Source organism: Clytia hemisphaerica, unplaced genomic scaffold (genome assembly GCF_902728285.1).
Source record: "Clytia hemisphaerica strain Z4C2 unplaced genomic scaffold, Clytia hemisphaerica genome assembly, whole genome shotgun sequence".
Taxonomy (NCBI): domain Eukaryota; kingdom Metazoa; phylum Cnidaria; class Hydrozoa; order Leptothecata; family Clytiidae; genus Clytia; species Clytia hemisphaerica.
In genome coordinates, this window is record NW_027103794.1 from 447,045 (window position 1) to 459,316 (window position 12,272).

At 34.4% G+C, this 12,272-nt stretch overlaps 2 protein-coding genes and 1 long non-coding RNA gene across 3 annotated transcripts in view; 2 read left to right on the forward strand and 1 right to left on the reverse strand.

The window, feature by feature from the left end:
- The first annotated feature begins 221 nt into the window (after positions 1–221).
- LOC136806319 (uncharacterized) lies at positions 222–956 on the forward strand. The gene has a single exon (XM_067062873.1). The coding sequence runs from the start codon at positions 222–224 to the stop codon at positions 954–956; it is 735 nt and encodes a 244-aa protein (XP_066918974.1).
- A 711-nt stretch (positions 957–1,667) lies between these two features.
- The window catches only part of LOC136806299 (uncharacterized), a 58,640-nt gene continuing 48,035 nt past the window's right edge, over positions 1,668–12,272 (forward strand). The window contains exon 1 of the long non-coding RNA XR_010846550.1: positions 1,668–1,739. This is a non-coding gene — a long non-coding RNA (uncharacterized lncRNA). The remainder of the gene's footprint in view (positions 1,740–12,272) is intronic.
- Positions 2,830–10,313, reverse strand: LOC136806295 (uncharacterized). Its single transcript, XM_067062851.1, has 7 exons — positions 10,248–10,313; positions 9,129–9,174; positions 7,810–8,067; positions 7,104–7,315; positions 5,628–5,751; positions 3,605–3,767; positions 2,830–3,102 (listed from the first exon to the last, which is right to left on the reverse strand). Exons 2-7 carry the CDS (start codon positions 9,169–9,171, stop codon positions 2,901–2,903), a joined length of 1,002 nt encoding a protein of 333 aa, XP_066918952.1. The 5' UTR covers positions 9,172–9,174; positions 10,248–10,313; the 3' UTR covers positions 2,830–2,900.

Genomic DNA, 12,272 nt, shown 5'->3' on the forward strand with positions numbered 1-12,272 from the left:
TTACAAATCGCCCAATTTTTACTTGAAAATTTTAACAAAACACAAAATAATCTGATTTTTTTGGTAATCATGAATTTTTTGGAATAGCCAGAGAATCATTTCAAAAGGTTTTTAAAGAAAAATTTAGAAATGAGAAATTGGCTGTTTAAAATGGTGTCATTCCTGCTTTCAATTTTTTTTTTACTTTTTAGGGAGTTTTCATTTTCAGTACTGTATTGGAGATGGTTACTTGCGGAGTAAATAATTGTACCAAAGAAGCTGAGCAAAGATGCAGCAGATGTAAGAACAAGAACTATTGCTCTAAAGATTGCCAAGTAGCTGACTGGAAAGCTCATAAAAAGTCATGTGGGAAAAAGCAAGACCAATCCCAACAACACTGTCAAGGAGGTGTTTCAATGTTTGATTTAATAAGAAACAAAACAGCTTGGTTTGAAAGTTCTGAAGGGGATAAAAAGTATGAATGGCTCATTGATGCTTATCGATTAAGACTAGATGATGACTATGTTTGGGGTGGTGGCAATTTACATGGTTTATATGATGTTCAAATTCAGGATCTAGGAACCAATGCTCGAAAACAACATATTATTAAAGATTTTATGGTTTTTATGAAATTGGCTGTTCAAAATGGTGTCATTCCTGCTACTGGATTCAACTTCGAGAAATGTTTACGAGTTGGCGAAGAAAATTTAGGATTTGCTTTTGAGAAAAGTGATGCTACAGAGAAATGGGGTTTTGGTGTAGGCATGCCCTTGCGTGGAATGGCAGAGCATGTTTATGGTACATCTTGCCAATACTCTGGGGATGAGATGAATGAAGCTGAACAGAAAGTTACTGACTGTATTGAATATGCTTTTAGGAGAGGTATAAAAAATGCAGATGCTTCTCTATTTAATGATATTGGTGGGAAAAATGCTTGGTTAAAACTTTATAAAGATATGGCTACACGGTTTCATTAAAGTTGATTGACTACCTTTAAAAATTTTGTTGTGTGTTTTGTATATCAATGTTGCAGTTTTTTGCACGAAAATCTAGTTTTGCTATGGATTCAAGAATATATATTTGAATAGTTAAAAATTACTTTGGTGCTAGATTCAATGTTAATTATACTCAAAACAAGAACGAAAACATATAAAATGCATACCTTGAGTGTACGTCCTTTTGGTATGCTTTTAAACCATTTTAAACCATTTCAGATAAAACAAGATTTCCCTCCTTATCCAATTTTCATTTTGAATTTAGCTCTTATAATTTTAATTTTTGCTTAAAAGTATCATTTCCGCAAAACACCCCTAAAATACGTCCAATATTAGTTAATAGTTTTCTATTTGGTCAAAATTCAAAGATATCTAACAAAAAATCTTGTTGCGAAGGAAAACGAGAGAGAAATTCAAAAAACTATCTACCAAGAATAAACTGGCAAAGATGACGTTCTTATTGATGTTCTATCTCTTATTCCGAGTTCTATAAGTAAACAATCCAGCCGCAGCTTTCTTATACTTTGATACCCATATCTAGAAAGATAGAATAACCATTTGCATCTATTTGAACACAAAATTCATGACATTAGAAGTTAAATAGACAGTGCTTTTATTACTTTCCATTTTCGTTTTAGAAATTTATTAACTAAAAAAGATAAAATATGCCTTCAAATGCGAGAATCTAAATCACAAAAGAAATGAAAACAACTATGGTTTTATCTGAAATGGTTTGAAAGCATACCAAAAGGATGTACACTCAAGGTATGCATTTTATATATTTTCGTTGACTATCGTTGATAATAGCGAGATTATGTATCTGGAATTCTCTAAGGCTACGGTTAAAGCGGCGAGGTAAATGGCGAGTAAGGCAAGTAATGACGGGTGAAAGCAAGTTCGATATTTGACGTACGGCATTATGTCGACTTTGCTTATACGGTGTTTTGGTGTTTTTCCCGTATATACAGAGCAAAGTAGACAACGACATGTCGCCTTTGGTGACGACCTGCATGGGCAGCCCTGCAACCGTAGCCGTAGAATATCTCCGATACATACATAATCTCGCTAATAAATGACTTCACACTGTAAACCATGTCTTAGGATAGGGAATGCCTTTTGTGCAGCATAAGAAATGTTTGATGTTTTTCTTTTGTGTCTTCGTGTCATGGTTTCTAGCTTTATGAATTAAAAGGCTTTCAAAAGAATTTTGCTCTTTAAAATTTAGCAGTAAAATCGCTAAAGATTTTCATGGTGTTTCACTTTAAGACTTCTTGAAAGACTTTTCCAAATGAGAGAATACTATACCTTGTGTACCGTTTCAACAGTACATAATATGCTTGAACCGAAGCATTTTTTGAAAAATGGCAAACAAAACAATTTTTTCCGGCAAATTTGGGCAAATTTGGTTCATAATCTTTTTCAGATTTTTTACATAAAGATCGTGGGCAAAAAACTGGCTGAAGCCGATTTTTGGGAAAATTTATTTTGGCCGTAAAAATCGGATTTTCTATTTGGGGAAATTCCCTTTTGTCACTTGTAGGAAAAATGAACATTTCTCGCGATTGGCTTGGTTTTTCCTGATTTTTAAGTTTGCCTTTTTATTCTATTTTCTTACTACCGTATCCTTTTGACTTGATATAGAGAACTCCTGATATGATAGCTTGCTCGAGATTTCTATAAAGCCAATCAAAAAACGAGCTCATAAAAGTATGCTAGGTCTCTCCTTGCGACCAAATCCGTTGCTTAGGCCATCGCCATCATAAAAATCAAAAAGGTTGGATTCAGCAAACCGGTTTTCATCGCCAGGTTTCCACAGCCTAGGGAGGTAAAATGGAAGCAAGAACAAAGAAATGTGTCATCGAGTGTGCTATTTTTATTCTCATTAGAAATTTTGATATAATATACAGTTGAAATTTTTAGTTACTTTCACCATACCTTTTGGTATTTTTTACCGTCCTGAGGGAATGTTTTTGTTGTGAATGGACCTGCTTCAAAAGAAATACTCATATCATCTTTCTCTCCACTGATAAAGGACTTTTTACACGTGGTATGACCAGTTATTGTCAGTCCTTCCATTTTGAGTGGTTTTCTTACTGGAATACCGTCACCTCCAATGTATGGCCCATATCTACAAATAAGATAATTGAGGATATTTAAAAAGGGTCATGAATGTAATACAATGACGGATCTGAAGGAGGGTTTCTTTTACCGTACTTCTATACTCCTTATAAGGATATGAAAAGTCATACATTTTGAACCCCTCTCAGAACCACCACTATAATAAAATGTAAGCATTACACAAACAAAGCACGTACACTAAGCTAATCCACGATGAAACAATAGAAACAATTAAAATAAGGATCAAATCCACGATGAAACAATAGAAACAATTTAAATAAGGATTAAAACGAAAATTTAAAAATTCGTGAAATTCAAAATTTTTTTAAGAGAATTAGTCATTTGCCAAATTAAATCCCCGCTAAAAATGTCATTTTGGCCAAGTGCAAAATTAAATCCACGCCAAAGTTAATCCATTTAAGCTGTCCTTACGAACGTTTCAAGAAACTGAAAACGGCGTCCTTGTTAAAGTTTAAGAACCTTTAATTAAGATCTCGGCTAAAAACACTGACCTTGTATCTTTATGTTGGATAGCATTACACTTGACACATCCCAACATTTCATCAAAAGTTCTGATATATTTCATCCCATTGCCATCTCCTTCCATAAGCATCTGTCCCACCAAATGCCTGCTTTCACGATCGACATCTTCTACATACATTTCCCATAATCCACCTGTGTTTTAAGGAGATAATATTTTTACTACATCAGCTCGTGCATCAAAAACTAATTTAAAGGTTGCATAAAAGATGGGGCCTTGGTTCGGGTCGTTCAAGGTCGTTTTACCAAAGCTGCCAGAAAGATTAACAAAGCCGGTTTCGATACCACTACTGAACCCGTTACGAAACCGATGTCATCTAGGCATTGAGCTTATAGCATGAATTACCAGAGGGAAATTTCTACCAAGCAAGAAAAAGTGAAGCCTTAACCTTTAGCCGCCGAGAGACGTACCACGTACGTCATATATACAGGCCGAGAGACGTACCACGTACGTTTTGATACTTGGGTCCTTTCAAAGTTTAATAAAATAAAGACCAGTTTGAATTTTTCTATTCTGTAAAATTTAGCAGACAGGATAGGGGTGAAGGTTCATTTTTTAAAAATTTTACGGGTCCTGCTTTTATACATCTCGAGATATCGGAACTCAATGTCGGTGTATTTTTCAAATGTCAACAAAACATCGTTTTAGTGGTGGACAGAGGGTGTTTGATGGATTTTTGGACTGAAAAGTCATGTTTATGTCTGGTTTTTTCTTGGTTTCAGCATATAAATATCATTATATGAGATAGAGAACCTTTATTGGCAGTTTCTATGTGGTTTTCTAAGGGGTTTTAGGGGGTATTTCCTGACATACATGCCTATCTCTAGCTCCAACAACTCAGGGCTGTTTTGCCTCAGTTTTTCCACTATTCTGGTGTTTTATTGCTTGAATTTACATGATAGAGAGTCTGTTATGATTATTGTAGTAAATTTACAGGCTTAGGGTAAGTGCAGGGCCAATTTTAGGGCAACGGGACCACTTATTTTACCTGTTGTGGCCAGAGTGTCGATTTTGGTGGAAAAGTGTGCTTCACCGAAACTTAGATTCTGAGATGAAATGAGCTTCTTCAGCCCTGAAATTTCACACAATGGTGGCTTATAACATAAACTAAAACAAAATAATTTTTCTGGGACCAATCTTTACCTTGTACCCACTTTTTTCATTCAATTTGTCAAAAAAAAGAAAAAAAGTGAAAAAATCGTAAACATGGAATTTTTACTGTTTTGATTTGAGGCTGTGTAGTCAGGTTTAAAAGGGTGATGAGGCGTCTTTTTGGTATTATCTGAAAAAATAGATCCTTAGCTTTTCAAAATGGGTTTACTTTTTACTTAAGCTTTAGCGGTTTAGATTTTATGACATTTTCCGCGAAACCTCCATTTCCATGAAAAAAACAGCGGCAGCAGCGCGCGCTGTTTTTAAAAACAGCGGTGTCTAAAGGTTAAGATTTGCGCTGCTTTTTTATTACGAATATAATCTAGCACTTTCTTTGTTTTCTGGCAATGGGTTTTCTTTGAATCTTGGGATAGTATAAATGGAAAATAATTGGCTTCTTTTTTCCATCCAAGAGTTTCAATTTTAGTCATTTCGGTGATTTGAACTCAATGGAACAAAGACCTACCTACCCGTCGGGCAAACTGTCACTGAACTGAGTGACGTGGTTCCAAAGGCACACAAAAATTCTCATGAAAGATAACTAATCAGTATGACTTTTTTGTCATATTTGTCGATGATGTTATGTGAATTAACAAAAAAGAATTCCCCAAATTTGTGTTTGCGTGGCGGGGGTCGAATGGCGTGTCTCTGTCTCTCTGTCATTCAAACCTCTATTAGATTCGAACTAAAATATTGGTTCCCAGAGCTGGAAAGTTGTATAGGATACTCCCCGCAATCCAAATTTTTCCTTTAATTCGAAGAAAATGTTTTTGGCCCTCTGAAGATCGAATTAGAGAGAGTCAACTAGTTTAAAAATGCTGTGTAAGCTAGAAAATACTAACCAGTGACTTCTCTGTCATACTCGTCGACAATTGAATGTGATTTTGGCATACCACCGTAATCTGCGGTGTTGATTGTAAATTCTTTCGATTTTCGACGAAAACCTATCTTGTATCGATCACCAACCTAAAGAAAATAATAGTGTTGAGAGATTCGGAGAACCGGTGCTCCTAGGTTTCTAGTGCCGGTATTAAGTAAAAAATTAGTGTAACATAATAGTCCCGCTGCTGAGATCGATAAATGTTTCATTTCGTGACACACATCTTAGAACTAACTTTTTTTGGTGGAAACTCACGAATTAGCATATGTAGATTCCAAAATCAAAAAGTTTCCACGATATTTTCGTGCAAGTAACGAGTAATTAGGGATTTTTTGCGTTTCCAGGCAAAATTGCAAGGCCTGGAAATTCATGATTTTTGGAGGGTCTTCAAATTAAAAAAAGACCTATATCACATGATAGAGCTCTTCAAACTGAGCAAATAAATGTATGTATGTATTTCCCAACTTCTCTAGATCAAAAGTTATTGGCCTAATTGTGGCCAAAAAGTTGTTTAATTTTGCATAAATTAATGCAGAAAGTGGGGAATTTCCCTTTTTTTCCATCAGTTTTTGGGACTATAACGTTCCTTTTATTGTAGAAAGACTTAGTAGCTGGGGGTTGGAAATTGTACCTCTAACCCCCCCCCCTTATTAGGTATTTAGGGCAATTCAGCTTTTGATATCTGAAAATATTTTTAAAAATTAATAACCGGGGAGACGTTTATTTGGGCCCGTAGAGTAAAAGGAAAACTTGAAATATTTGTCTGTTCCAATTTTACTATCCGACGAAAACTTACATTGGAGATCCACTGAGACTCCATGGAGTCTCTTTAACTCGAACCTCCATAACTTGAATCTCTATAACTCAAATAGCTCCGGGGGGGGATGGAATAAGAGGGGGGGGGGTAATTTGAAGACCGAATTTTTTTTAACTGATATCAATTTCAGCAATAAAAAAGAAACTTATACTGTAAGAACCAATACTAACAAAAAGGAAAATTTTAACAAGTTTAAGGTCTATCTACTCTGTAATAAAATATTGACTTATTCAAATTTAATTAGCAGGGATGGGATCTTAATACCGAGTTTATGTATTTGCACTTTTGAGGACGATAGAGTGACTGAAGCGATTTGGAAAAACCCGCAATTCCGCCCCGCAAAATCGAGGACGGTAAAAGTGCTGATTTACCGTCGTCCTCAGCTGGTTGTGATCTACTCAAATTAGAACCTTACCGTCTCCGTCGCTGAAAAACACACATACATAAACTCGTTAATAAGAGCGGGGGGATGGATTTTTCTCTTAGCAATTAGCGGGGGGGCGTCTATTCGGGAGACAAGAGTACTCTATAACTCGTAATTTCCTTAACACGAACAAATTTGTGCCCCCCCCCCTGCGTGTTCGAATTATGGAGACTCAACTGTAATAATTTTTAACTTACCCTCATATTTGGATATTTAACAAAACATTTGGTACCAGTTGTAAACCCTTTTTTCGCCAACTCTCTTAATTGTGGAAGACCACAATCTTGGCAATTTCGTTGACAATTTTTCATATTGATGGGCCAAACAAGTTTAGATGATTTCTTTGGTTCTTTGTCGTGTCCTTTACCTGTGAAGCGATCGCCATCCCAGAACGAGAAAATGAAGTTACCTGGAAAAGATACAATTATTTTTATTCTCTCTCTACATAGTAATATTCCTCCTTGATAGAAAAAAATACCCTAAAATTTCAACCCCACTGGGAAATTGACCTACAATTTTATTCCCATACAAAATACGCGATAAAAATGACACTCCAAAACCATCCAGATTCAGTGAAAATATTCAAACGGGCCGCGAGACAGGGGTGTAGTAATGCTGATGTCCTCGTTGGCAGATTGTTGTTTTTTTTACTGGAAGGGCAGTTTTCTTGTACAAAATATTTCTTCCCACATCCGTGTCAATAACTTTTCATCTCCCCGTACAAAAAGGGAATTTTCCAGAATTTAATTTGGCCGTTGGAAAATAATTTAGGATAATTTACTTTAGAATTTGGGAGTTTTTCATGCAGAAAGTCGATACTTGTGAATCAGATTAGAGCAAGAAATTTCGTTTTTTAGCAATATCGTTCAATGCGATTCGCAATTAAAAGAGAAATATCTTTACCTCCATTGTTAACAATTTGAATACCAAAATATCCAGGTGGTCCACCTGTAACTTGCGTGGTATAAGAGATATAAACACCTCCTCTCTTATGGGGGTTGGAGATGGGGTTGAATTTCAATTCGTCCCATTTAATGTCAACTTCAAATGAGGTCATTGGTTTAATACTGAGGGGCGGTTGGAAGGCAAATCGACCATACATAGCTGTCTGTTTTGATGTATGCGTACACCTGGCTGAACTGTCTTCCGGCCATTGTTGACCTATAGTGAAAAATCGGATTCTTAATATTTGTGTTTCAAGTTTCATGTATTTGTAGAATTAAAAATTATTCTGTTCATCCTTTTTTCATCTTTTAAGGAACTTTTCCTATGGAACAGCTAATCGACATTTTATGAATTCACATGTGTTTTTACGGGACAAATTGGAGTTTTTATAAGCTCTCACTTGATTTGATTGGTCATTAACCTGTAATAAAACATTTCGCGTCATCTCTATTACTTCAAATGACCAATTAGTGAGTTATCTTGTAAAAACTCCAGCTCATCCCGGGAGAAAGTTTTTACAAGGTTTTTAGTCTAGATATATAATAATGAATTTGAAGCAGATTTTAGGTGACTCGTCTCGGGTAAATTAATGCGTGTCCAAATTTTCGTTAATTTTTCGGACCCATCATCACCCCTCCTAGCATAATAAATTATACCTTTAAAGAAGCACATTACGATGTAGAACATGAAAATCGGTGTTACTTAAATTTAGGTTTTGCCAATTTTGCGAAAAACCGCAAAAACCAAAAAATGCTGACGTCAGCAAAACTTGTTTTTTAAATAACTCCAGTTTGGCTAATGGTATAAACGTGAAATTTGGACCAAAATTGCACATTATTAAAAAGATAATTTTGAAAAAAAATGTTTTTGAAATTTTGCTGATGTCTGCACTTTATTGCATATTTTCGTATTTTGCTGATTTCTGCTGACGTCAGCAAAATTTGAAAAAAATGATTATGTAAAAATGTTTTTATTACTGATATGCAACTTTGGTCCAAATTTCATGTTTATACCATTAGCCAAACTGGAGTTATTTAAAAAACAAGTTTTGCTGACGTCAGCATTTTTTGGTTTTTGCGGTTTTTCGCAAAATTGGCAAAACCTAAATTTAAGTAACACCGATTTTCATGTTCTACATCGTAATGTGCTTCTTTAAAGGTATAATTTATTATGCTAGGAGGGGTGATGATGGGTCCGAAGAATTAACGAAAGTTTGGACACGCATTAATTTTCCCGAGGTTTACTATTTTAAACGTATCTGAAATAATCTAGCTCACCTTTAACAGCAGTTAGTACGAGCAAGAAAATCAAGTGTAACATCTTCTGTAAAATAACAACAAAAATTATATCAAGATTTACATGCAGTATAACTTTGGCCCTCTTCAACCCTGACCACTCCCTCATTTTACTAGGTTTGAGGTCACAGTTGTGCCCAAACCGAGAATTGAAAATTAGCCAATTGATTGTGATTTCGGTGTTAAATATTTAATGAGTTCACTGTCGTGACCATAGTATGCGTAATATGCGCTATTATTTTTTAGAGCATTTTTTACGCTGGATACTATCTTTTTTTTCTTGTAAGAGTAGTTCTTGTTGTGTCTTCTTCCTGAAAAGACGTTTATGTTCTGATAAAAACTTTAACATTTGGGACTCCTTAGTCTGAATCGCAGACCTCTACAAAACCCCAGATAGTATAAAAGGAGCACGAATCCTTTATTGGATGCCAGCAGCCTAGGGACTACTCCTCGAGAATATGATTCCCGAAATCACAATCGATTGGCCAATTTTCAATTCTCGGTTTGGGCATACACGTTTTTTTTTTATAAGGAACCTTAACTTTGCTCTGAGCCTGGAGTTCCTTATTTTTACAGAAAAATTCAGCCTCAAAGTTCCTTATCGAGTTCCTTATTTACATATAGCTGCTAAGTTTGGATAACCAGCTCTTACTGGCCCTTACTGTTCCTTAAAACTTGTTTTCTTATTCTCAGCCTGAGCAGTTCCTAAACAATTCCTTATTTTTTGGACCATTTTCAGCCTCGAGTTCCTTATAAACGTGTTCCTTATATAAAAAAAAACGTGTAACTGTGACTAATAATGTGTAATACCTTTACATAGTTAGATTGAGTTGTTAAAAAGGTTTTATAGCCAATAGGTTTTATGCCATTTAGATAATGCCAATAAGATAAGGCTTTGACAGCCAAAAGATTAAGAACAAATTAAGAACATTTTAAAGCTTTGCAGGCTCTAACATACCCGATTTCTCAGGAAAATGGTTAAAAATACTCAGAAAGGGGTGAAAATGAGACCATGATAAGGAGGCTTAAAACTCGAAAAATTAAGAACATCCGAAGGCTTCAAAAATCTTGGAAGTTCTTATATAAGAAAACGCGACTTACCGTTCGTTAAAAACGCAGATGATTCCTTGAGAAATTTCATCCACAATTTATATCCAATTTTATATCAATAATGAAATGTCATTGGCATATAACTTGATAACAGTTGACTTAATATTTACATTTCCAATCAATCAAATTTATATTTCTTCCAAATGTTCGGTAATTAATTTTAGCAATGAAAATGCAACATAATTTTTTCGTAATAACTTACATACAGGTGGGTTTGAACAGTAAAAGGAGCGGTTCTTTTTAATCGTTTGGGGACATTCTGTTTTGTTTAAAAGCTTTATTTTAAATTGAAATTTTTATTGAATAATGAAAATTAACTCAAAAGTAGATTTCCACCCAGGACATTTTTATTCCAAGCCCCCCCCCCGCTTATTAAGTTTTGAGATTTATTCCAACCCCCCCCCGGCTATCAGGTACCAGAGAGTACATACCCAAATTGACTAATACACGTTTTTTTTTTATTAGAACACCTAAAATTTGGCTGAGCCTGGATGTGCTTATTTTTTTAGCAATTTTCAGCCTAAAATGTTCTTAAATGCGTTCTTAATTTTTCAGACTACTCTAAATCGACAATATGATACAAAATAAAGAGCACTTAAATTTGACAAAATTTGGACAATATTTGACTCTTGAATTTTGAAGATCCACCCCTAAATTTGGTTAAAACTGCTTAAAAAGAGAAAAAAATTGTAGTTTCTTGTCATTTTTTTCCAAACTGAGGCTGGGCATGTTCTTAAGATGTTCTTAATTTTTCGACGATTTTCAGCCTATATGTTCTTATAAACTAGGTTCTAATAAAAAAAAAAACGTGTAGAAGTATAGAATTCATAAGAAAAATCTTGGCACTTCGGAGCCCACGTGATCTAAAGAAATTCCTGGACTATTGAGTGACAATGACGTCACCCCACTTTTGTATGTATTTAAAAGATACATGAATTTTTTTCAGAACAAATTTTTAATTTTTTTTTCTGAAATCAATTAACTCTAATCCGTTGATTAACTTTTTAGTATTTCTAAAGAAGGATTTGTGCACTTTTTATAAAGATCGGAATAAGATTGGTAAAAAATATTAAAAGATAATTACAAAATGTTCGAGTGGCAGGCATAAAATTTCAACACCTATAACAGTTTTAAAACATAAAAATATTAAAGCATAACATAACTTATTTATTTACATTCGTTTTTTCAGTGTCATTTCAAAATATATTCGTTTCGTTTAAAATAATAGCACAACTTCGAACCCTTACACGCTTTTTTATAACAATCAAATTTAAATCCATTAAAAATTTAAATCTGTTAAAATCTGTATAAATATGTTCTTTGTTCAGTAATTTAGAATTCTGAGACTCAGATTGTTCTTAATTTGTTCTTAGGTTTGGGCCAATTTTCAGCAAAGTGGTTTTATAAAATTGTTCTCATAAAAAAGCGTGTATATTGCTGTAAGTTTATCTCCCTTAAACCAGAATCATCATTCCTGTTAAATACCAGCCAGTCAGTTAGTACCTTTCTCCAAATATATTGCAAAATGTTTAGTCTTTGATACGAAGAGAAACCCATTAGTCTAGCAAGCTAGACGACTAATTTATACATAGTAGAAATAAAGCAAAAAGTAATGAATGGAACAATTTTAGTCGTCTAGAAACCTTTGTGCACTAACTCCAAACAAAAGAAAAGTGTCAATATTGCAATTATAATTTTTTCCTGCTCAAAATAATTCTTGAGAAAAAAAATATGTGTGGATTTGTGTATTGAAAGTTTTTCATTTGAGTTGATTTCGTTTTGAGAGTTTGTTGTTGCTTGATAAATTGTTTTCTCGCTACGCAAGTTTCTGCGTAGCTAGCCCCTGTATCTAGGGTCTATAAGGCTGGAACACCGGATTCTTCCAGTCGTTTATACAAACTAAATCCCGTATTATTATTATTAGTATTGGTATTATTAGTATTACACGCATTATAAACGACTCCAGTCTAGCAACCCATGAAAGGTTTCTTTGAAAGCTGATAATATTTGCAATAG